The sequence below is a fragment of the Chiloscyllium punctatum genome, chromosome 36 (assembly GCF_047496795.1).
Source record: "Chiloscyllium punctatum isolate Juve2018m chromosome 36, sChiPun1.3, whole genome shotgun sequence".
Taxonomy (NCBI): Eukaryota; Metazoa; Chordata; class Chondrichthyes; order Orectolobiformes; family Hemiscylliidae; genus Chiloscyllium; species Chiloscyllium punctatum.
Genome location: NC_092774.1, coordinates 21,469,765 through 21,495,470, shown reverse-complemented (window position 1 = coordinate 21,495,470; position 25,706 = coordinate 21,469,765). Strand labels below are relative to the sequence as shown.

Here is a 25,706-nt window from a genome sequence, read left to right as displayed (position 1 = left end):
CCGCAAAGCCGGCCGCCATTGGTCAGGTGGAGTAAGGCGCGCTCTGATTGGAGGAGGCGCGGATGACGCGCGTCGCTGAAGAAGGAGGAGGGAGGACGGAAAGAAGAAGAAAAACAAAGATGGCGGCGCGAGGCTGCGGTTTTCTCATCGACTCAGCGGGCGGTTTCTGACGGAGGGAGGGGGGGGGCAGACAGGCATCGTTTACCTCAGAAAATACCTTTAAAATACATTTCAAATTAAAGCCGGAACTTTTCAAACAAAAAGTTGTGAAGAAGAGTCCCCTGTGGGGTTTATTTTTGTATAATTTCCGGGGCCCGGGAAGGGGGAGGTGACGGTTACCGGGTGAACGAGAAAACAAAATTAAAAATGTCGGCGGTGGAGGAGAGAGAGCCGGCGCCCGCGGCGGGAGGTGGAGGAGCGGCGGCGGCGGCGGCGGCGGGGGGTAAAGTCCGGCGCGGATCACAAGCTGGAGGAGAGGCTGCACTCGGTGCTGTGCTGGACCGTGTCCCTGGAGCTACCCGCGGCTTCACTCTACCAGGTACCGGGCTGGGCTGAGGGGGAACCCGGGGGATAAGGCGGATCACCATTAACCTGGAGCCGCAATCACTCCCATTCCTAAAACAAACATAATTTATATTAGAATCACCATCTAATTCTCCAGACACCTTCTGTAATCCATGTAGGAGGGCAGGCTGCACCATCTGACTGAACTGATCCTGTATAAAATTGTGCATAATATGTAGATATCTCTCTCTATAAAATATACAATGTTATTTAATATATATTAGATATAAAATATTGCCACCATGGGAATTTGCATCACTTCACAGAGCACCTGTAGAAGATCACAGGCAACATTGTGAGCGAGAGCCTGTGTAAACCTCCCTGTGGTTATGTTTTATAAATGTAGTTTGAGGTAATCAGATGTGAAATGCAGTCGTTGGTTCGGATTTTTATGTGTGTCTGTGCGTATAGGTATGTTATTTGGATCCTGGGGTTTTGTCAGGTACTAATTAATCCTTCTGCCAAATCCAGCAACTTGATCAAGAGCTTCACTTCTTTGCGATTGTCATCTTCCAAAGAATCAACCTACCCAGCATATATATGTACCCAGCCTGTACAGATGTACCCAGCCTGTACAGATGTACTGTTGTGCCTGAATGCTAGAAATCTTTTTTTCAAACCAAAAAAAATTCTCCAGTATATTTCCTATTCTCCATGCATGGCAAATTGGACTTGTTTGATTTTTGTACTTGCATGTTGGGTGGCACAGTGGTTAGCACCGCTGCCTCACAGCGCCAGAGACCTGGGTTCAATTCCCACCTCAGGTGACTGACTGCATGGATTTTGCACATTCTCCCCATGTCTCCGTGGGTTTCCTCCGGGGGCTCCGGTTTCCCCTCGCAGTCCAAAAATGTGCAGGTTAGGTGAATTGGCTATGCTAAGTTGTCCGTAGTGTTAGAGGCAGGGGTAAATGTAACGGAATGGGTCTGGGAGGGTTGCGCTTCGGCAGGTCGGTGTGGACTTGTTGGGCCGAAGGGCTTGTTTCCACACTAAGTAATCTAATCTAATCTAATCTAATCTATCTTCAAATGTTGTGAAAAATAGTTTGATCATGCCATCAGAGGAGGCAGACATGTTAGTGTTTGTGTTTTATGTAGCTTTCATTGCCAGTCATGGTATTGGATCCAGGCATGATAAGCTGTAAACAAGAGTAAGATATGTCAACTGCATTCAACAATATATTCTTTTGGTGGGTGAGTGAGGCCGTTCATGGGTATTTTAATCTGAGTTTGATCCTAAAGCACCCAGCACATCAGACTGTTCTTCCTCGTACATAAATTGAGGATGTTAAAAAGCTTTCACCCGTGCACATCTAAGGAAGATAAATTTGGCAAACCAGGCCGACAGAGACCAGGTCCACTTTAACTTTGGTTCCCAAGACCCAGAGCACACTCCTTTACTTGTAGTCCTGCCACATGCCTAGTATGTAATGAATGAGGGACCCAGTGCTTATTTTACACTTGGGACACATTGAAGATGCTCTCAAAATTTCACATGATCTAGAAAAGAGAGAGAGAGAGAGAGAACAAATCCCCAGGACTGGTGTCAGTGTCCATTGAACCCACTCCTCCTACAGCAGACTTGGGGGTGATCATTTCTCAATATACACGTGGCTATATAATCCCTTCAGACCATTTAGCCCATCAAACTCACACCGATCTTCCAAACAGCATCCCACCCAGACCCACCACTTACCCTACAGTTCCAATGACTAATCCACCTGAAGATGCGCAACCTTGGACACGTTAACACAGCCAATCCACCCAAAACTGGAGATCTTTGGACTGTGGGAGGAAACCAGAGCACGTGGAGGTAATCCATGCAGACACAAGGGGGAAAGAACATGCCAAAGTCCACACAGACAGTCGCCAACGGGTGGAATCAAACCTGGTGCTAAGAGACTAACTTTCCCTCTTTTCTCCCCCCCAACTTGGCTAAGATGGCTTCTAGCTCCATGTGAGCCTCCTACCTTCTGCAAATCAAAAGACAAGTCCCACCCTGCCCTCTCCAATGTAACTGCTTAAAATCGTTTCTAGTAGCTGTGCAGAGGCTGATGGTCAAGTTCAGAACCCAGGAGGAAGGCCTCAACTGGAACCTTGGGTTCATGTCACACTACAGGTAACCCAACTACACTATACATTCCCTCATACACACACACACACACACACACACACACACAGTCTCTGACACACACACCCTCACATGCTTATATTCCATCTCACACACTTTACCAAGCATGCACACACACTCATGCACACAGTCTGTCTCTCTCTCTCTCATGCATGCACACATGTCTATGGGGTGAATTTGAATTTGCAGAACTATATCTGCAGATATATTCTATTTGCTCAAAAAGTGCACAAACTCCAGGCAGTAAATCCATGTCATAATTTATAAATTTCTACCTTGAGCCAGACTGGTTCGATTTCCAAAATTGGGGTACAGACTAACCTCACATCTTTCATACATTGTCTGAGCAGAGATGTCACCTCTTTTTCTAAAACCTTAAGTGATCTCGAGAATGTGAACTGAAAATTAGTTCTGGGAATTACAAATTAATGAACTGAAACCTCCAACCCATTCTAAAAGATGAAAGACTTAACAGCAATCTAGCTTTGTTCAATAGATCATTTCAGTTGCATGGCACTGTAATCTTTTGCTATAAATTCTGTCTTATGATCCTGCTCTACAGCCACCTGACGAAGGAGCAGCACTCCGAAAGCTCATCCTTCCAAATAAACCTGTTGGACTCTAACCTGATATTGTGTGTTTTTAAACTTTGTTACCAGTGAATACAGCCTACACCTCCCACTGCTGCCAGTAAAAACTTTAAAATGCTGATGAAATGACAATTTCTAACGATAGTAGCTACTCATTCATTGCTCCTTCTGAGACAGGACATTGGTAGCTTAGTGCGAGAGGCTGAAAGAAATGAGCAGTTTTGAGACAAAAACCTGTTGGATCTCATAGCTTTCAATGAGAGTCTCAGACTGGCGGTGAAGTTCAGGTGACCTTGACCGCTACCAAACTTTGTTACAGCTTCAGATCTCCCCAGCAAAAAGACTGACAAAAAAAGTAGCTAATTTCTTTTTAGAACAGTTCACAGTCAAAGCCCACGCACCCAGTCTCCACCTTCCCCCCCCCCCCCCACCCCCTTTACTATTGATCAGCACTGAGTTGTCCCTTTGCAGTACAGCCTTAACCCGTAGGAACTATTGCCTCACTCAGCAATTTCAATCCAGTCACCTATCCAAGTCAATTTCTCCCCACTCATTTACTGGAGAGTGGGGGAGGTGTAGTCAAGAGTTAACCACACTGCTGTGGGTCTGGAGTCACATATCAGCCAGATGGGGTAAAGGATGCAGCTGGGACCACCAAGTGAATCCTTTCCCGCAACAGCAGTTTCCTTCCCTAAAAAGGGCAGGAGTGAATCAGATGGGGTTTTCTTTCCCCTGAAGATGGTTTCCTTAGATTCTGAACACTAGACTTCTGACCGAATTCCAATTGTCATCTGCCGCCGCAGGATTTGAACCCGGTATCACCTCAGTCGAAGCAAAATGCTCAAAGACACAGTATGGTTTTACCCACTTCATGTTTCTTCCAGGCCCTGTAGGGAGAGAGAGAACAATCGTCCATGTGCACAAAGATAAGTTCATGGTCTCTTCTGGAAGAGCAGTTTCTCAAATGAACTAGGTAGTCATTTTACAGGGAGAAGCATCCAGATAAGGCAACATACATATTAATTGGGTGACTGTTACAATCAACGAGCATCAGTAGCAGAGACTGTTTACTGTTCTTAACCTTGTTTACATTTCCCCTGGTTAGCTGACCTTGCACACTGAATGCTTCCAATATTGTTAAATGGCTCTACATAATGACTGCTTTTCCATCTTGTTAACCCATTATCCTTTCCTCGAGCACCCCATTGTTAACTAAGTTTTTATCTGATCTGAGTCATGCTCAACTGAACCTCTTTCACGAAACTCAAAACTTAACTCCTTCTCTGCCTGCTTATACCCTATACACATTCTCAACGCGAGTCCCCAGAACCAGTAGATAATGGCACTCAGCCATCGCTTCTTCAATCCCCCTGTGATGGCATGTGAACTCGCTGGTGCCTCCGCAGGTGGGAGGAGCGGGTGAATCCCTTCCTGCACTGAGAGCAGCTGAATGGCCTCTCCCCAGTGTGGACCCGCTGGTGGAGCAGCAAGGTGGAAGAATTGATAAATCCCTTCCCGCACTGAGAACAAGTGAATGGCCTCTCCCCGGTGTGAATCCGCTGGTGGATCAGCAGGGTGGAAGAGTTGATAAATCCCTTCCCGCAGTCAGGGCAGGTGAATGGCCTCTGCCCAGTGTGGACCCGCTGGTGGGTCAGTAGGGCAGAAGAATTGATGAATCCCTTCCCACACTGAGAGCAGGTGAACGGCCTCTCCCCAGTATGGACTCGCTGGTGCGTCTGCAGGTTACCCAACCGACTGAACCCCTGCCCACACATGGAGCAAGTGAATGGCTTCTCCCCGGTGTGGACGCGCTTGTGGGCCAGCAGCGTAGATGACTGAGCAAACCCCTTCCCACACACTGAGCAGGTGAATGGCTTCTCTCCCGTGTGGACCCGCTGGTGCTTCTGCAGGTTGCCCATCCGACTGAATCCCTTCCCGCATACGGAGCAGGTGAATGGTCTCTCCCCGGTGTGTACCCGCTGGTGGATGAGGAGTGTAGATGACTGAGTGAATCCCTTCCCGCACACTGAGCAGGTGAATGGCCTCTCCCCTGTGTGGACCCGCTTATGGATTAACAGTCTAGATGATTGAGCAAACCCCTTCCCACACACAGGGCAGGTGAATGGCTTCTCTCCCGTGTGGGCCCGCTGGTGCGTCTGCAGATTGCCCGTCTGACTGAAACCCTTCCCGCACACAGAGCAGGTGAACGGCCTCTCCCCGGTGTGGACCCGCTTATGGATTAACAGTCGAGATGCCTGAGCAAATCCCTTCCCACATACGGGGCACGTGAACGGCTTCTCTCCCGTGTGGGCCCGCTGGTGAGTCTGCAGGTTGCTCATCCGACTGAATCCTTTCCCGCACACTGAGCAGGTGAAGGGCCTTTCCCGGGTGTGAACGCGCTGGTGTCTCCTGAGGTGGGATGCTGCAGTGAATCTCTGCCCACACTGAGAGCAGCTGAACGGCCTCTCCCCAGTGTGAACGCGTCTGTGGGTTTCCAGCGCCGATGGGGAATAGAATCCTTTCCCACAGTCCCCACATTTCCACGGTTTCTCCATGGAGGGGGAAACTTTCCTTGTGTTGCTGTGTTTGAAATTATAAGCAGAACAGGTACACAGTCTTCCCCCACCGTGAGGTGTGAGATTTTGATCCCCTAAGCTGAGGAGATGGTGTGTAGCACTTTTCACAGTCAGTGCACTGAACCTCCCTCACTCAGGTGAGTCAGTATTCTTCCTGCCAAACCAGTGTCCAAAATCTTTCAAGCAGACAAAAAGCAAACATTTCTTCTGTTTGAGTACATGCTAATATTCAAATCCCAAAGAATCCCAAATGGCTCCATCAGAAGTTGATGCGTCAATTGTTTTCAGAATTTTTTCCCCCGCATGACTTCCTGCAAAAAAATTCACAACATAAGTATTCATTGTCAGTACAGTTAAATAAGAATTATATAGGTGGCAATTCCTGTAGATTGCCAGATGCCTGATGATCACACATTATCCAGGACACAAACCTGAAAACCCTCATGCAAGCCAGATAGCCTGAAGTGTGTATGGAGGAAATCTTCATTTAGGTGACAATGACCTGGAACAAGCTTCCGACAAAGGTGCTGGAAATGGAGCTGAATCAGGGACATGATAATGAAATGTCAAGGCTGCTTGCAAAAAGAAAGCCATTAAAAGTTGCTGAATGACTTCCTGCTGTACTATTAAATAAAAAAAGATGACAAGAAATACAGGACGTGTAGAAGGTGAAGAATAATTTGATATCAATGTGTGCATCCCTTAAATTCTGCTCAGTTCCATGAGAAACTACCCTTTTAACTGTGAACATGAAAAGGTTCAGAAATGATTTTCATGGATGTTGCCAGGGTTGGAGGATTTGATCTAATAGGGAGAGGCTGAACAGGCTGGGGCTGTTTTCCCTGGAGCAGAGGCTGAGGGGTGATCTTAGAGGTTTATAAAAACCATGAGTGGCATGGTTAGGATAAATAGGCAAAGTCTTTTTCCTGGCGTGGGGGCGTCCAGCACTAGAGGGCATAGGTTTAGGGTGAGAGGGGAAAGATATAAAAGAGACCCAAGGGGCAACTTTTCCCACACAGAGGGTGTCACGTGTATGGAATGATCTGCCAGAAAAAGTGGTGGAGGCTAGTGCAATTGCAACATTTAAAAGGCATTTGGATGGGTATATGAAAAAGAAGGGTTTGGAGGGATATGGGCCAGGTGGATATCTGGTCGGCATGGATGGGTTGGACCGGAGGGTGACACTGTGAGGAAAGAAGCGATCCTTTGAGGGTGCAAACTGTACACGTGCCAAACTGAGGAAATACCCAAGGAAAATACCTTTAAGAGGGAAGAGAAGAGCATCTGAGTACCTTTGCAGAGTCTGCTCCCACCCTGGATTCACTCCATTTGCTACAAGTGAACAGTGCTTCCCCGCCCCCCCCTTTCCCTCCCAAGATGACAAATGGAAAGGAAGAGACATTGCTTTGCTCCCAGATGTTGCCCAGAGGGAGGGAGTTTCACTCAAACTGACAGCCTACGGACAAGTTCTACGAATGTCCAGGATCTGCTCAGATGAGGAGACACGTGACAGACACTTGGAAGTACTCAAGGATGTCCTCATAAGAATGGGGTACAATGCTCAACTCATCGACCGCGAATTCCGAAATGCCACAGCAAAAAACCTCCTTAGGAGAAAGACATGAACTTTGTTGTCCAGTACTTCCCAGCAGTCGAAAAACTACTCCCATGTTCTTCGCAGCATGCAAAGCTTTATCCATGAGGATGAGCACCTCGCCAAGACTTTCCCCACGCGCCAAACCACCACCAAACCTCCAACAGATCATTATTCGCAACAAACTGCCCAGCTTTCAGGACAACACCATGCAACCCTGTCATGGCAGAGGCTGCAAGACGCATCAGAGTGTCGACATGCATACCACCATTACATGTGGGGACACCACCCACTATGTGTGCGGCAGGTAAGACCTGGCTAACATTGTCTCTCTCACATGCTGCAGACAAAGATGCCCTGATGCGTGGTACATTCGTAAGACTGAGCAGAGGCTACAGCAACAGATGAATGGACACTACACAACAATCAGGTAGGAGTGTACCCTCCCATTTGACCTCAAACTTTCAGGTGACTATCCTTCAAGGCAGACATCTGGACAGGCAACAACACAAGTGGCCAAGCAAAGGCTGATAGTCAAGTATAGTACCCATGGGGGATGGTCTCAGCTAGGTCCTTGGGTTCATGTCACACTACAGGTGCCCTCACTACACTACACACACTTTCTCTCTCTCTCACACCCCCACACACACATTCCTACAGACCTCCTTCTCTCATACGCTCACACATACAAACCCACAGATGCACCCTCTCACACATACAGACATAGGCAAGGTCTTTTCCCCAGGGTGGGAGTGTCCAAAACCAGAGGACAGGGGTTTAAGGGTGAGAGGGGAAAGGATTTAAAAGGCACCTAAAGAGCATCTATAGTGGTGCGTGTATGGAATGAACTGCCAGAGGAAGTGGCCAGTACAATTACATTTAAAAGGCACCTGGATGGGTATGTGAATAGGAAGGGTTTGGATGGATATCGGTCAAATGCTGGCAAATGCAACTAGATTTACATAAGATATCTTTCAGCATGGATGTGCTGGATTGAAAAGTCTATTCCCGTCCTGTATATCTCCATGACTATTTGATAACAGTCCTTTATTTCTGTTGATGTAAATATTCTTATAAATCATAGCTGGGTACTAATCATTAGGTGTAAAGGAGAGAGAATTCCTCAATTAGGGCACTATAAGAATCCTGGAAGACCCCGATTTCTAGTTTACTTCCTAATGATAAAACGTTAAGCACGAGCACCGACTATGTATTGATTTCTAATTTTGTTTCATTTTTCTGGTTATATTCCCTGCTACGGTGACACTCCATGTCTGGATGATTGACAGGTTGGGAGATTGTGGGTTGGGCCTTAATTAACTGAATGTTCTATTGATCCAGAAGGTGTAAAAAGGGGATCAAAGCTTCAGCAGAATTCCTGCAGAGCTGAAAACAGATGACATCTCTCTCTTTGGGAACTGGGAGATCAGCAGAGGATAGAGAAATCAGGTCTTGTAATTCGAGTTGACACCAGACTACCCTGTGATCAGTGCTTTGATTAACAGTGCCAACCCTCTACCTTTACCTAGCTTTCCATTCAACTTGAATGCCACATACCCCCTCGATATCCAGGATCCAATCCTCATCATCTTGAAGACATCTCTCTGTAAGGAGTCTCAGATCATAATTATTCTCTTCAATGTGTGCAGTCAATTCATTCACTTTGTTACAATGCAGCACACATTCATGCACAGTTTTTAGTTTCAATTTTTATGATCTTTTGAATGCTAGTTGATTTATTCTCCTGTCCCTTTATCATTCTCTGTTGTTCATTTTCCACATTGTTCACCAGCCTTGATTTGGATTGGGCATGCTAAATAGCCCATAGTTTCCAGGGATGTGCAGGTTAGGTGGGTTAGCCAATGGGAAATACAAGGTTATATATTCATAGCAATAGAATCAGGAGTAGCCATTTGGCACATTGAGCCTGCTCCACCATTCATTAAGATCGTGGCTGATCTATCCATCATCTCAGCCCTCCTGCCTGCATTATCCCAACTACCCTTCATTTCCCTACCATGGAAAAACCCATCCAACTATGTCTTGAATATACTTAATGAAGGTGGCTCTGCTGCTCCCTTAGACAGAGAATTCCATAGAGTCACGACTATCCGGGAAAAGCAGTTTATCCTCATCTCTGTCCTAAATCTACTCCCCCTAATCTTGAGGCCATGTCTCCTCATCCTAATCTCACCCACCAGCAGAAACAACTTGGTAGGATGGGGCCCATCAGCTGCTGGCATGCCCTTTGGAGGAGGCAGCGTGGACTTGATGGGCCGAAGGCTTGCTTCTACACTGTGCGGCTATGATTTCCCGCAGTTGTGTTTGCCCCTGACCGCAGCGCCCAGAACTTCACACCTTCTGAAAATCGAAAGATAAGTCCCACCCTGCCCCCTCCTGTGTGTTATCTAACTGCTTAATCATTTCAAGTGAATTACAGCCCTCACCTCCCACTGCTGCCAGTAAACTTTACAATGCTGATGAAACAATACCTGCAGTACTGAAAATCGTACGGCTTCTAATGAGATCAATTACTGATTCACCTATTCTGTTGCACAGCATTGGAAATACAACATTGGAGGTTAAAAGAACTGAGCAGTTTTAAACAAAAACCCACCAATTCACTAGGCTCCCTGTTCAGCACAGTTCACTTACTGCCAGTAAACCTTAAAGCAATTCATCTCCACAATGCAATGAATTCCAACTTTCCAAAATCCCAGATCTACTCACTCACTCAGTCGCTGTCTCACAAATGAAAGATTTTGTTGTAACTTCTGCTCCCAGTAAGGGCAAAACATCTTTGAAAGCTGCTGTCAAAGTCTAGTCTTCACAACGACACTTTTGCTTTCACTGAAGACGATTAGTCACATAGCACGAAGAGACACCAATCGGTCCAACTCATCCGTGCCACCCAGATATCTGAACCTCATCTCGTTGCATTTGCCAGCATTTGGCCCATATCCCTCTGAACCCTTCCTATTCATATATTCATCCAGATGCCTTTTAAATGTACCAGTCTCCACCACTTCCTCTAGCAGCTCATTCCATATATGCACCACCCTCTGCATAAAGTTGCCCCTCAGGTTCCTTTAAAATCTTTCCCCTCTCACCTCAAACCGATGCCATCTAGTTTTGCACTCCCCTACTCTGGGGAAAAGATCTTGGCTCTTCACCCTATCCATGCCCCTTATGAACTGGTGTAAGTTCACCCATCAGCCTCTAATGCTCCAGGGAAAACATCCCCAGCCCATTCCACCTCTCCCTTTAACACAAACATTCCAACTCTGGCAACAGCCTTGTAAATCCTTTCTGAACTCTTTCAAAGTTTTGCAGCATCTTTCTTGTGGCAGGGAGACCAGAACAGAACGCATTATTCAAAAGTGGCCTTATCCATGATCTGTACAGCCGCAACATGACCATCATTCCTATGCTGAACACACTGACCAATAAAGGAAAGCATACCAAAAACCTTCTTCACTATCCTATCTACCTGAAACTCCACTTTCAAGGAACTATGAACCTGCACTGCAAGTTCTCTTTGTTCAGCAACAGTCACCGTTAACTAAGGCCTGCCCTGATTTGTGTTGCCAAAATGCAACCTCATATTTATCTAAATTAAACTTCTTCTACCATTCCTCAGCACATTAGCCCATCCAATCAATTCTAATTTGTATTAGAAGGAACTTTCTTCCTTTTTCATTCCTTAAAAGCTAAAAATCTCCACCCCACACACACTTTGCTGAACCTAATCCCTGCTGCACGTCATCCTGAAGAGTCTGGTTCATGCTAATTAACAGGCCCACACACAGGAGAGATCTAATTGAAACATACAGAATACTGAATGGTCCAGACATTGGGAATATTGGGAAAATGTTTCCATTGCTAGGAGAGACTAGGCCACGAGGATGCAGAAAGGAGATAAGGGAGAAATTTCTTCAACCCAACTGACAGACTGGAAAGGCTGGGATTTTTTTCACTGGAGCATAGGAGGCCAAGAGGTGACCTTATAGATGATTATAAAATGAGTGGTATGGATGAGGTGTACGGCAGGTATCCTTTCCTTAGGGTGGTGGTTCATGATGCGGGAGCAAATTTTGAAGGTGAGAGGAGAGAAAGATTTTAAAAAGACATGAGGTGCACCATTTCAGTGTGGCTTGTGTGTGAAATGAATGTCTGGAGGAAGTGATGGATGCAGTTACAGCTGCAATGTTTAAAAGGCATTTGGATAAGTACATGAATAGGAAAGGTTTGGAGGGATATGGGCCGAACACTGACAGGTGGTACTAGTTTAGTTTGACAACATAGTCAGCATGGACTATTTGGACTGAAGGTTCTGTTTCTGTCCTGTATTGGTCTTAAAACCATTTTCTTGCCTTCCACTATAACCATCCACTTCTTTTTTGTTCAAAAATCAGATGAACTCAGCAATGACCCCCAAACTGCAGGAAGACATCCCCACTTCCAAATTCAATTCTTCTTGCTTATGTACTACTTGCCTTACTCATTGCTTGCTGCACCTGTCTGACAACTAGCATTGACTGGTGTAGAAGGAGGTCCCTTTGTACATCCACACGTCATTCCTGAAGGGCTTGTGCCCGAAACGTTGATTCTCCTGCTACTCGGATGCTGCCTGACCTGCTGTGCTTTTGCAGCGCCACACTTTTCTACACTGACCACCAGCATCTGCTGTCCTCACTTTCTCCAATACCCCAATATATCACCATTTAAACAACGCACCTCCTTTCATTTTTTTGTATACAGCAAAGGCTACAACTTCACATTGTGGTACTGCATTTGCCACGTGTTTGCTAAGTGAGATACAGATCTGGACCAACTTTTTCAGGGTCTGTCCCCTTCCTGGATTCACTCTCTTTCCTTTCAGTTGCTGCAAATCAACAATTGAACACCAAAACGAAAAACAAATAGAAAAAGGGGGTGAGAAAAGTGAATGTTGTACTCACAGATGTTGGACAGAGGAAGAAAGACGCAGTCTGGGGTGAAGCTCAATCTTCATTCAGACGGAAAGAAGAAGCAGCTGTAGCAGCTTCGTAAGCTCGTTATCGAATTTCCGCATTCAGACAATGGGGGAGGGGGGCTTTGATTGGCAGGAGGACCACACTCCTTCCGGTCTTCCAAGTTTCCCCATTGGTCTAACGAAAGGAGGTCGCGCGCCGTTTCCGCGGACAGCAAGAAGATTCTTGCTGACACCGGCGAACATGCACAATATGCTCGGTGAGGTTGTTGGTGTTACTGACAGATTTTGTGTTCAAATGAGAATAGGAGAAATAAAAAAGGCTGGAACGACTTTTTTTTTTCCCTCTCTTGCGTCTCGCTATTTTACTCCTTTTGCATTTTGTCTGGCCCATTCAACTTTTGTACATCTTTTCCCTGGGTAGGGTACTCCCAAACTAGAGAGCATAGAGTAAGGGAAAGATTAAAAGGATCCTAAGGATTAGAAAAAAAAAATTGAACGTTAATTCCCCTCAAGAAATGCCCTCGCTTAAGCCCTGAACATAATCACAAGAGCACAAAAGATATTGTGAAACTTGAAAGGCTTCAGAAACAATTTGTTAGGGTGTTGCTCAGGTTAGTAGGTTTGAGAGACAACGTCAGGCTGAATAGGCTGGGGCTGTTTTCCCTCGAGCATAGGAGGGTTAGGGGTGACCTTATAGAGGTTCATAAAATCATGAAGGGCATGGATAGGTTTCCCTGGCGTGTGAGACTTCAAGAGCTAGAGAGCATTTGTTTAGGGTGAGAGCATTTGTTTAGGTTTAAAAAGGGACTGAAAGAGCAACTTTTTCGCGCAGAGGGTGGTGCATGGACTGAATTAACTGCCAAAGGAAGTGGTGGAGGCTACAGCATTTAAAAGGCATCTGGATGGATACATGAATAGGAAGGTTTAAATGGATATGGGCCAAGTGCTGGCAAATGGGCCTGGATTAATTTAGGATATCTGCTCGGCACAGACTGAAGGGTTTGTTTCCATACTGTACAACTCCATTATTCTATTTCTACATAGTCAGGACTAGGCCATTCACCCTTCAAAGCCTGTCCTCAACTGTGGCCTAACTGCACTCCACTTTCCCAAGACTAATGTCAGGCTTATACTCCATCTCACACACAAGCACAACTTCCTCACACTCTCTCTCATGCATGCAACCATACAAGTAAGTCTATGGGGTGAATTTGCATTTGCAGATCCATTCTATTTGGCTCAAAAAGCACACAATCTGCAGGCAGTCAATCCATGTAATATTTTATAAATTCCTACTTTGGAAATAGAACCAGTCTGACTCAAGATTGGAATACAGAGACTCAAACTTCACACGTTTAATACATTGTCTGAGCTGAGCTGTCATCATTTTGTTTCATAAAACCTGAAGTTATTTCAAGAATGTGACTTGAAAGTAGTTCTGGGATTTACAATATTATTGAAATGAAATCTGCAACCCACTGTAAAAGATGGAAGACTTAACAGCAATCTAAATTTGTTCAAAATATCATTTCGGCTGCATGACACTGTAATCTTTCGATATAAATTATGTGTCTTATGATCCTGCTCCACAGCTACCTGAAGATCTTTCCAAATAAACCTGTTGAACTATAAATTGGTGCTGCGTGATTTTTAACTTGAACCACCCCAGTCCAACACCAGCTCCTCCACATCGTGTCGACTGACCACAGCCCACACCTCCCGGTGCTGCCAATAAATGTTACAACGCTGATGAAACAATGCAGTACCTGCACTCCTGAAAAATTGACAATTTCTAATGATACTAGTTACTCATTCACTGTTCTGTCTGATACATGACATTGGAAACTTAGTGCTGGAGGCTGAAAGAAATCAGCAACTTTAAAACAAAAACCATTTGGATCTCTCAGCTTTCAATGAAAGTCTGAGCCCAGGTTACCTTTATTGCGACTCAACTTTGCTACAGCTTCAGGTTTCCCCAGGGAAAAGGCATACAAAAAAGTAGCCTTTTCTTTCTTTAAGCAACTCAAGGTCAAAGCACACACACTACCCCAACCGCCAATCCCTCACCCTACTTTCTTTACTATTGATTTGTATTTGGATCCCTGGTACAGCCTTAATCCATCGGAAGTATTGCCTCACTCAGCAATTTCAACCTACACACTGTATCCAAGTATGTTTCTCCCCACTCACTGGCTGGGGGAGGGGGGGGTGTGGGGGAAGAGGGATGGCAGTCAACAGTCAACCACACTGCTATGGGTCTGGAGTCACTTGTCAGCCAGACCGGGTAAAGAATGCAGCTGGGACGACTGAATGAATCCTTTCCCACAATGGCAGTTTCCTTCCCTAAAAAGGGAAATGTGTGAATCAAATGGCGTTTTTTTGACCCCTCATGAAAATGGTTTCATCATTTGATTCTGGACTTCAGATTTCTGACTGAGTTCCATTTCCACCTTCTGCCACGGCAGGATTGGAACCCAGGAGTTCCCAGAGGTGGGCTGATAATCCAGTCGAAAATGGCACTCGGCCATCGCTCCTTCAATCCCCCTGCGATGGCATGTGAACTTGCTGGTGCCTCCACAAGTGGGAGGAGCGGGTGAAGCCCTTCCCACACTAACGTACCTAACACTACAGACAATTTAGCATAGCCAATTCACCTGACCTGCACATTCTTGGATTGTGGGAGGACACTGGAGCACCCAAAGGAAACCCATGCAGACACGGGAAGAATGTGCAAACTTCACACAGACAGTCGCCCAAGGCGGGAATCGAACCCGGGTCCCTTGCACGGTTATGCAGCAGTGCTAACCACTGAGCCCGTGTTATTCCTATTCAAATACCTATCCGGATGCCTTTAAATGTTGCAGTTCTACCAACCTCCACCACTTCCTCAGCTCATTCCAAACATGCACCACCCTCTGTATTAAAAGGTTGCCCCTTAGGTCTTTTATATAAAATAAATATATCTTTCACTATACGCCCTCTAGTTCTGCACTCCCCCACTCCAAGGAATGGACTTTGTCTATTTATTCTATCCATGCCCCTCGTGATTTTATAAACTTCTATAAGGTCACCCCTCAGCCTCTGACCCTCCAGGGAAAAACAGCCCCAGCATATTGAGCCTCTCCCCATAGCTCAAATCCTCCAACCTTGGCAACGTCTTTGTAAATTTTTTCTGAACCCTTTCAAGTTTCACAACATCCTTCCAAGAGGAAGGAGACAGAATTGCACACAACATTCCAGAAGTAGCCAAACCAACATCCTGTACAGCCACAATATGACCTTCCAACTCTGATACTTAATGTTCTGACCAACACAGGAAAGCATACCAAATGCCTTCTTCACAATCCTATGTACCTGTGACCTACTTTCAAAGAAATATGAACCTGCTCTCCAACGTCTTTTTGTTCAGCAACAGTCCCTTGGAACTTACCATTAAATGCATAGGTCCTACTAAGATTTGCTTTCCCAAAATGCACCACCTCGCATTTGTTGAAATTATCACTCATCAGCCCACTGGCCCATCGGATCAAGATCCTGTTGTAATCAGAGGTAACCTTCTTCACTATCCACTACACCTCCAGTTTTGGTGTCATCTGCAAATTCACTAACTAAATCTCCAATGTTCACATCCAAATAATTTATATATGTGACAAAACGTAGTGGATACAGCACCAATCCTTGTGGCACTCCACTGGTCACAGGCCTCCACCACCAGCCTCTGTCTTCTACCTTCAAGCCTGTTCTTTATACAAATGGCTAGTTCTCCCTGTATTCAATGAGATCTGATCTGATCTGATCTTGTTAACCAGTCTCCCATGGGGAACCTTGTCGAACACCTTCCTGAAATCCATGTCGATCATGTCCACTGTTCTACCCTCAATCCTGTTTATTACTTCTCCAAAAACTCAATCAAGTTCATGAGACATTCCCCACGCACAAAGCCATGTTGACACTCCCTAATCAATCGTTCCCTTTCCAAATGCATGCAAATCCTGTTCCCCAGGATGCCCTTCAAAACCTGCCAACCATCGATATTAGGCTTACTGGTCTATACTTCCCTGGCTTGTCCTTACCACCTCTCTTAAATAGTGGCACCACGTTAGCCAACCTCCGATCTTCCAGCACTTCACCTGTAACGATTGATGATACTAATATTTCAGCAAGGGGCCGCAACAATCACTTCACTAGCTTCCCACAGAATTGTCAGATACATCTGATCAGGTCCTGGGGATTTATCCACTTTTATGCGTTTCAAGACATCCAGCACTTCTCCACTGTAATATGGAGATTTTACAAGATGACACCATCTATTTCCCTACATTGCATATCTTCAATGTCCTTCTGCACAGTAAAAACTGATGTAAAATATTCATTTTGGATCTCCCCATCTCCTGCAACTCCACACAAAGGCCATCTTGCCGATCTTTGAGGGGCCCTATTCGCTCCCTAGTTACCCTTTTGTCCTTAAATGTATTTGGATGAGTCCTTTGGATTCTCCTTAACCCTATTTGCCAAAGCGATCCCATGTTTTTACCATCCTGATTTCACTCCTAAGTATACTTTTACAGCATTTATACTCTAAAGATTCACTTGATCTATACCTGTGTATACCTGTATACTTTCTTCTTCTTCTTAACCAAACGGTCAATTTCTCTAGTCATCCAGCATTCTCTACACCTACCAGCCTTTCCTTTCACCCTGACAGGAATACACTGTCTCCGGACTGTCGTTATCTCATTTCTGAAGGCTTCCCATTTTCCAGCCATCCCTTTACCTGCGAACACCTGTCCCCAATCAGCTTTTAAACATTCCTGCCTAATGTGTCAAAATTAGCCTTCCTCTAAATTAGAGCTTCAACTTTTAGATCCAGTCTATCCTTTTCCATCACTATTTTAAAACTAATAGAATTATGGTCGCTGTCCCCAAAGTGCTCCCCCACTGACACCTCAGTCACCTGCCCTGCCTTACTTCCCAAGAGTAGGTCAAGTTTTGCACCTTCTGTAGTCATACATCCACATACTGAATCAAAAGATTTTCTTGTACACACTTAACAAATTTCTCTCCATCTAAACCCTGAACATTATGGCAGTCCCAGTCTATGCTCGGAAAATTAAAATCCCCTACCATAACCACCATATTATTCTTACAGATAACTGAAACCTCATTATAAATTTGTTTCTTAATTTCCCGCTGACTATTCGGGGCTCTATAATACAATCCCAATAAGGTGATCATCCTTTCTTAATTCCCACTTCCGTCCAAATAACTTCACTGGATGTATTTCCAGGAATATCTTCCCGAAATATGGCTGTAACACTATCCCTTATCAAAAAGGCCACTCCCTCTCCTCTCTCACTCCCCACCCTTCCCCTTCCTTTAGCATTTGCATCCTGGAACATTAAGCTGCCAGTCCTGTCCATCCCTGAGCCACGTTTCTGTAATTGCTGTCATATCCCAGTCCTATGTTCCTCACCATGCAGAGGTCATCTGCCTTCCCTGTTAGGCTTCTTGCATTGAAATAAATGCAGTTTAATTTATCTGTCCTACCTTGTTCTCTGCTTTGTCCCGGTCTGCACTGACTGCTTGACTGGCTTGTTTTCTCAACTGTGGCAGTCTCAGATTGATCTCTTTCCTCACTATCTCCCTCGGTCCCACCTCTCCCACCTCACTAGTTGAAATCCTCCTGAGCAGCTCGAGCAAATCTCCCTGCTAGTATATTAGTCCCCTTCCAATTCAGGTGCAATCCATCCTTCTTGTTCAGGTCACTTCTGCCCTAGAAGAGATTCCAATGATCCAAAAATGTGAATCCTTCTCCCATACACCAGCTCGTCAGCCACATATTCATTTGCCTTGTCATCCTATTCTGACCCTCACTAGCTCATAATATCGGGATTACTCCCGGTGCTATCAACCTCGAGGACCTCCTTTTTAAATTCCTGCCGAACTTTCTATGCTCTCCCTTCAGAATCTCATCTTTTTCCTTTCCTATGTCATTGGTTCCAATGTGTACAATGACCTCCTGCTGGTCCCTCTCCCCTTTGTGAAAATTCTGCCCCCTCTCTGAGACATCCTTGATCCTGGCACAAGGGAGGCAACACACCATTCTGACTTTTCACTGCTGGCCACAAAAACATCTGTCTGTGCCTCTGACGAGAGTGCCCTTTTACAATTGATCGCTTGGAATCCGACATACCCCACATTGCATTAAAGCCTGTGTAGGGGTGTTCAAAACCAGAGGGCGTAGGTTTGGAGTGAGATAGGAAAGATTTCGAAGGGACCCAAGGGGCAACATTTTCACAGAGTGAGCGGTGCACATATGAAATGGACTGCCAGAGGAAGTGGTGGAAGCTGGTACAATAACATTTAAAAACCATCTGGATGAGTATGTGAATAGGAAGGATTTGGAGGGAAATTGACCAAATGAACATAGACGTACGTAGGATATCTTATCAGCATGGGACTGTTTGATCGAAAAATCCATTTCCGTGCTGTATTTCTGTCTATTTGATAATAGATGCTTTATTTCCGTCAATTAAGCACAATCACCAACTGTGCATTTATTTCTAATTTTGTTTAATTTTTCTTGTTTTATTCTCTGCTATGACAACATTGTGTCTGGATGATTGACAGGCTGGGAGACTGGGGGTTTGATTGCTAGTACATTCACTCTCCTTGTCCCTTTCTATCATTCTCCAACATTCATTTTACACATCACTAGATTGCTCACCGGCCTCGATTTGGCTTGGCCTTGCTAAATTGTCCATTGTGTCCAGGGATATGCAGGTTAGATGCATTAGCCATGGGAAATGTAGGGTTATAGTTTCATAGCAATAGAAGCAGGTGTAGGCCTTTTGGCCCATCGAGCCTGCTCCACCATTCTTTAAGCTCATGGCTGACAAATCCATCATCTCTGCTCTTCCTACCTGCATTATCCCGACTACCTTTAATTCCCCTACCATGCAAACATCCATCCAACTGTGCCTTGAATATACTTAATGAAGCTGCCTCTACTGCTTCCTTGGGCAGAGAATTCCTTAGAACTCTCTGGGAAAAGCAGTTCCTCCCCATCTCTGTCCAAACTCTACTCCCCCAGTCTTGAGGCCTAGTCTCACCTACCAGCAGAAATGACCTTATACGGTTGGGGAGGGCTGGATTTGGAGGGGTCGGTGTGGACCTGATGGACCGAATGGCTTACATCTGCACTGTAGGTGTTCCACGATATACCAGTTGTGTTTGACCCGGTTCACAGCACCCAGAACATCCCATATTCTGCAAATCAAAAGGCAAGTCCCACCCTGTCCCCCTCTTATACATGCTTCATCTAACTGCTTAATCATTTCCAGGGAGTACAGCCCACACCTCTTGCTGCTACCAGTAAACTTTACAATGCAGTACTGAAAATCCTAAGATTCACAGCTCCTTCTGATGCACAGCATTGGAAATATAATGTTGGAGGCTGAAAGAAAATGAGCAGCTTAAAAGAAAAAACCCACCTAGCACTTCACTAGGCTCCCAGCTCAGCACACTGACTTAATGCCGATAAACCTTAAAGCACTTCATCCCCACAGTGCAATTCCTGATGAACTCACTCACTCAATTGCTGTTTCACAAATTATTTTTGTTGGAACTTTCATCGGAACTACTTCTGCTCCCAGTAAGGGCAAAACATCTTTGAAAGCTGCTCTGAAAATCCAGTCTTCACAATGACACTTCTGCTTTCACCAGAGACAATTGGAGTCATACAGCACGGAAACAGACCCTTTGATCCAACTCGTCCATGCTGACCAGATATCCTAAATTAAATCGAGTCGCATTTTCCAGCATTTAGCCCATATCCCTCTAAACCCTTCCTATTCATGGCCCCATCCAGATGCCTTTTAAAATATTGTAATTGTACCAGCCTCCACCACTTCCTCTGGCAGATTGCACCACCCTCTGTGTGAAAAAGCTGGCCTTCAGGTCCCTTTCAAATCTTTCCCTCTCACCTCAAACCCATGCCTTCTAGTTTTGGACTCCCCTATCCTGGGAAAAGCTCTTGGCTATTCACCCTGTCCATGCCCCTTATAAACTTCTACACCATCAGCCCTCAGTCTCTGATGCTCCAGGAATAACACACCCAACCGATTCAGCGTCTCCCTGCAGCTCAAACCCGACAACTCTAGCAACAGCCTTATTAATCTTTTCTGAACTCTTTCAAAGTTCCACAACATCTTTCCTTTTGCAAGGAGACCAGAACAGAATGCAATATTCCAAACATGACACCAAATTAGAGGTATAGTAGACAGCAAAGAAGGTTACCTCGGATTACAACGGGATCTTGATCAGATGAGCCAATGGGGAGGGGCAGTTGCAATTTAATTTAGATAAATGAGAGTTGCTGCATTTTGGGAAAGCAAGTCTTAGCAGGACTTATACACTTAATGGTAAAGCCCTAGGGAGAGTTGCTGACCAAGGAGACCTTGGAGTGCAGGGTATAGCTCCCTGAAAGTGGAGTCACGGGTAAATAGGATAGTGAAGAGGCAGTTTGGTATGCTTTCCTTTATTGATAAGAGTATTAGAACATAGAACATAGAACACTATAGCACATAACAGGCCCTTCAGCCCACGATGTTGTGCCGACCATTGATCCTCATGCGAGGTAAACCTAATGTACAAACTCTTAAATTTCTGTGACTATATGCATGTCCAGCAGTCTCTTAAATATCCCCAATGACCTCGCTTTCACAACTGCTGCTGGCAACACATTCCATGCTCTCACAACTTTCTGCGTAAAGAACCCGCCTCTGACATCCCCTCTATACTTTCCGCCAAACAGCTTAAACTATGACCCCCCGTGTTAACAATTTCTGCCCTAGGAAAAAGTGTCTGGCTATCAACTCTATCTGTGCCTCTTATTATCTTGTACACTCAATTAGGTCCCCTCTCTTCCTTCTTTTTTCCAATGAAAAACATCTGAGCTCAGTCAACTTCTCTTCGTAAAATAAGCCCTCCATTCCAGGCAGCATCCTGGTAAACCTCCTCTGAACCCTCTCCAAAGCATCCACATCTTTCCTATAATAGGGTGACCAGAACTGGACACAGTATTCCAAGTGCGGTCTAACCAAAGTTTTAGGGAGCTGCAACAAGATCTCCAGACTCTTAAACTCAATCCCCCTGTTAATGAAAGCCAAAACACCATATGTTTTCTTAACAACCCTGTCCAGCTGGGTGGCAATTTTAAGGGATCTATGTACCTGCATACCAAGATCCCGCTGTTCCAAGATCCTGTCTTTAATCCTGTACTCAACTTTCAAGTTCGACCTTCCAAAATGCATTTGGCCAGATTGAACTCCATCTGCCACCTCTCAGCCCATCTCTTCATCCTGTCAATGTCATGCTGCAGCCTACAACAGTCCTCTTTCCTGTTAACGACACCTCCAACCTTTGTCGTCTTCAAACTTGCTAACCCATCCTTCAATCCCCTCATCCAAGTCATTAATAAAAATTACAAAGAGTAGAGGCCCAAGAACAGAGCCCTGTGGAACACCACTCACCACTGACTTCCAGGCAGAATATTTTCCTTCCACTACCACTCGCTGTCTTCTGTCGACCAGCCAATTCTGTATCCAGACAGCTAAATTTCCCTGTATCCCATTCCTCCTGACCTTCTGAACAAGCCTACCATGGGAACCTTATCAAATGCCTTACTGAAGTCCATATACACAACATCGACCGCTCAACCTCATCAACTTGTCTAGTAACATCCTCAAAGAACTCAATAAGATTTGTGAGGCATGACAAAGCCGAGCTGACTGCCTTTAATCAAGCCATACTCTTCCAGATGGCCATAAATCCTACCCGTCAGAATCCTTTCTAACACCTTGCAGACGACAGACGTGAGACTGACTGGTCTGTAATTGCCAGGGATTTCCCTATTTCCTTGCAGAGAGGAATTAGATTTGCCTCCCTCCAGTCCTCCGGTACGACGCCGGTGGAGAGCGAGGATGCAAAGATTTAGATTAGATCAGATTAGATTACTTACAGTGTGGAAACAGGCCCTTCGGCCCAACAAGTCCACACCGACCCGCCGAAGCATAACCCACCCAGACCCATTCCCCTACATTTACCCCTTCACCTAAAACTACAGGCAATTTAGCATGGCCAATTCACCTAATCTGCACATTTTTTGTATTGTGGGAGGAAACCGGAGCACGCGGAGGAAACCCACGCAGACACGGGGAGAATGTGCAAACTCCACACAGAGTCGCCAGAGGTGGGAATTGAACCCGGGTCTCTGGCGCTGTGAGGCAACAGTGCTAACCACTGTGCCACCGTGCCACCCACAAAGATCTTCGCAAGCGGTGAAGCAATCACATTTCTCGCTTCCCAAAGCAGCAGAGGACAAATCTGGTCTGGCCCTGGCAACTTGTCAATCTTAATGTTTGTCAAAATTTTCAACACATCAGCTTCCTCAATCTCTATCTGTTCCAGCATGCTTACCTGCTCCTCAATGGTTTCATTCACTACAAGGTACCTTTCTTTAGTAAAGACAGAAGCAAAAAACTCATTTAGGGCTTCCCCTACCTCCTCAGACTCTATACACAAGTTCCCTATGCTATCCCTGATCGGCCCTGCTCTTTCTTTGATCATTCTCTTATTCCTCACATACGTGTAAAATGCCTTTGGATTCTCCCTAATCCTTTGGATTATTGAGTACAGGAGTTGGGAGGTCATGTTGCAGCTGTATAGGACATTGGTCAGGCCACTTTTGGAATATTGCATGCAATTCTGGTCTCCTTCCTATCAGAAGGATGTTGTGAAACTTGAAAGGGATCAGAAAAGATTTACAAGGATGTTGCCAGCGTTGGAGGATTTGAGCTATAGGAAGAGGTTTAATGGGGTGAGGCTGTTTTCCCTGTGCATTAGAGGCTGAGAGGTGACATTATAGAGGTTTATAAAAATCATAAGGGACATGGATAGGATAAATAGACAAGGTCTTTTCTCTGGGATGGGGGAGTCCAGAACTAGAGGGCATAAGTTTAGGGTGAAAGGGGAAAGATATAAAAGTGACTTAAGGGACAACGTTTTCACGCAGAGAGTGGTGTATATGTGGAATGGGCTGCCAGACGAGTGGTGGAGACTAGTATGATTGCAACATCTAAAAGGCATCTGGATGGGGATATGAAGAGGAAGGGTTTGTAGTGATATGGAGTTGCTGGCAGGTGGGACTAGATTGGGTTAGGATATCTGGTCGGCATGGATGAATTGGATCGAAGGGTCTGTTTTCATGCTGTAAATCTCCATGAGTCAATGGTCGAACTAATGTCCTGTGCAGCCACAAGATTTCTTTACTCCATGCACTGACCAATAAAGGAAAGCATACCAAATGCCTTCCTCACTATCCTATCTACCTTCAACTTCACTTTTAAGGAACCATGAACCTGCAGTGCAAGGTCTCTTTGTTCAGCAACACTCCCCATTAACTGTGTAAGTCCTGTCCTGATTTGCCTTACAAAAAGGCAACACCTCACACTTGTCTAAATTTAACTCCATCTACTACTCCTCAGCCTATCAGCTCATCCAATCAATTTTAGTTTACACAAAACCTTCTTTCCTCTCTTATTCTCAAAAAGCTGAAATTCTGCATCCCACACACTCCCCCTCCATTCTCACTTTGCTGAACCTAATCCCTGCTGTACCTCATACTGAAGGGTCTGGTAAATGCTGATTAACAGGCCCACACTCAGAGGGGGATCTAATTGAAACATACAGAATAATAAACGGCCTGAACAGAGTGGACGTTGGGACAATGTTTCCATTGGTAGGAGAGACTAGGAGTATGGGAAAGACCATTTAGAATGGAGATAAGGAGAAACCTCTTCAGCCAGAGAGTTGTGAGTGCATTGAATTTACTTCCAGAGAACTTCCAGATCACTGAGTATATTTAGGACTGAGAACGATAGGTTCTTGAGTATTGAAGGGATCAAGGGTTATGGGGAGAAAGTGAGAGAATGGGGTTGAGAAACTTATCAGCTGTGATTGAATGGTGGAGAAGACCTGATGGGCTGAATGGCCTAATTTCTGTTCCTGTGTCTTAAGGTCTCTTGCTGTCTTGGACACAGAATTGGGAGCAGCAGTAGACCATTTGGTCTTTCGAGCCTGTACCAGCATTGAACAGACCATGACTGGATATGATCGACATCTAGGTGGATAGAGTGGGACTTTTTTCACTGGAGCTTAGGAGGTTGAGAGATGACCTTACAGAGGATTACAAAATCATAAGAGGTATAGATGAGGTGAACATGAAATGTGTCCTTTCCTTTGGGTGGGAGTTTCAAGATTAGACAGCCAATTTTGAAGGTGAGGGGGGAAAGACGAGGGGCACAATGTGTTTTTTTTAAAAACACAGAGTGGCTTGTATGTGGAATGAATGTCCAGAGGAAGTGGTGGATGCAGGTACAGTTACAACATTTAAAAGACATTTGAATAATATATAAATAGAAAAGGTTCAGAAGAATATAGGCCAAACACTGGCAGGTGGAATTAGTTTAGTTTGACAACATAGTCAGCATGGACTAGTTGACTGAAGGGTCAGTTTCTGTGCTGTATGACTAACTATTCAGTACTGGTCTTAAAACTATTTTCTTGCCTTCCCTCATAACCATCCAATTCTTTGTTGTTCAAAAATCAGATGAACTCAGCCTTGAATATATTTAATAACTTCTAACCACAGAAAGACGTCCCACTTCTGAACTCAATTCCTCTTGCTAATATACAACTTGCCTTGCTCATTGCTTGCTGCACTTGTCTGACAACTTGCATTGACTGGCGTAGAAAGCCACTTTTTACGTTCATACATCATTCCTGATGAAGGGCTCGTGCCCAATACGTGGACTCTCCGGCTCCTCGGATGTTGCCTGACCTGCTGTGCCTTTCCAGTGCCACACATTTCAACTCTGATCTGCAGTCCTCACATTCTCCACATCCCAACATTTAAACAATGCACCTCCCTTCTTTATTTTTTCCCCCCAGCAAAGGCTATAAGTTCACCCTGTGGTTACTGCATTTGCCATGTGCTCGCCAATTGAGCTTTTCCAGAGTCTGTCCCTTTCCTAAATTCGCTCCCTTCCATTTCAGTCAACAATTGAACTGCAGAACGAAAAAAAAGGGAAAATGGGAGGGTGAGAAACAAAAGTGTTGTACTCACAGAGGAAGTTGCAATCTGGGGGAGAAGCGCAATCTTCATTCAGAGAGAGGGGAACAACAGCAGCAGCTTCAGAAGCTCATGGTCCTACTTC

At 45.1% G+C, this 25,706-nt stretch overlaps 1 protein-coding gene and 1 long non-coding RNA gene across 3 annotated transcripts; one reads left to right on the top strand and one right to left on the bottom strand.

The window, feature by feature from the left end:
* LOC140460239 (uncharacterized) lies at positions 1-14,062 on the top strand. The gene is made up of 2 exons (XR_011953920.1): positions 1-538; positions 7,801-14,062. It is a non-coding gene; the product is annotated as an uncharacterized lncRNA (long non-coding RNA).
* Positions 4,140-25,706, bottom strand: LOC140460234 (uncharacterized). Of its 2 annotated transcripts, none has more exons than XM_072554665.1 (2): positions 25,616-25,706; positions 4,140-6,171 (listed from the first exon to the last, which is right to left on the bottom strand). In XM_072554665.1, exon 2 carries the CDS (start codon positions 5,837-5,839, stop codon positions 4,646-4,648), a length of 1,194 nt encoding a protein of 397 aa, XP_072410766.1. In that variant the 5' UTR covers positions 5,840-6,171; positions 25,616-25,706; the 3' UTR covers positions 4,140-4,645. The 2 variants fall into 2 exon arrangements, with proteins under 2 accessions (XP_072410766.1, XP_072410763.1); XM_072554662.1 differs by lacking the exon at positions 25,616-25,706 and adding an exon at positions 12,416-12,572.

Excerpts from the sequence above, each read along its gene's own strand:
- LOC140460234 (XM_072554665.1), bottom strand. The coding sequence starts at position 5,839 with ATGGAGAAACCGTGGAAATGTGGGGACTGTGGGAAAGGATTCTATTCC.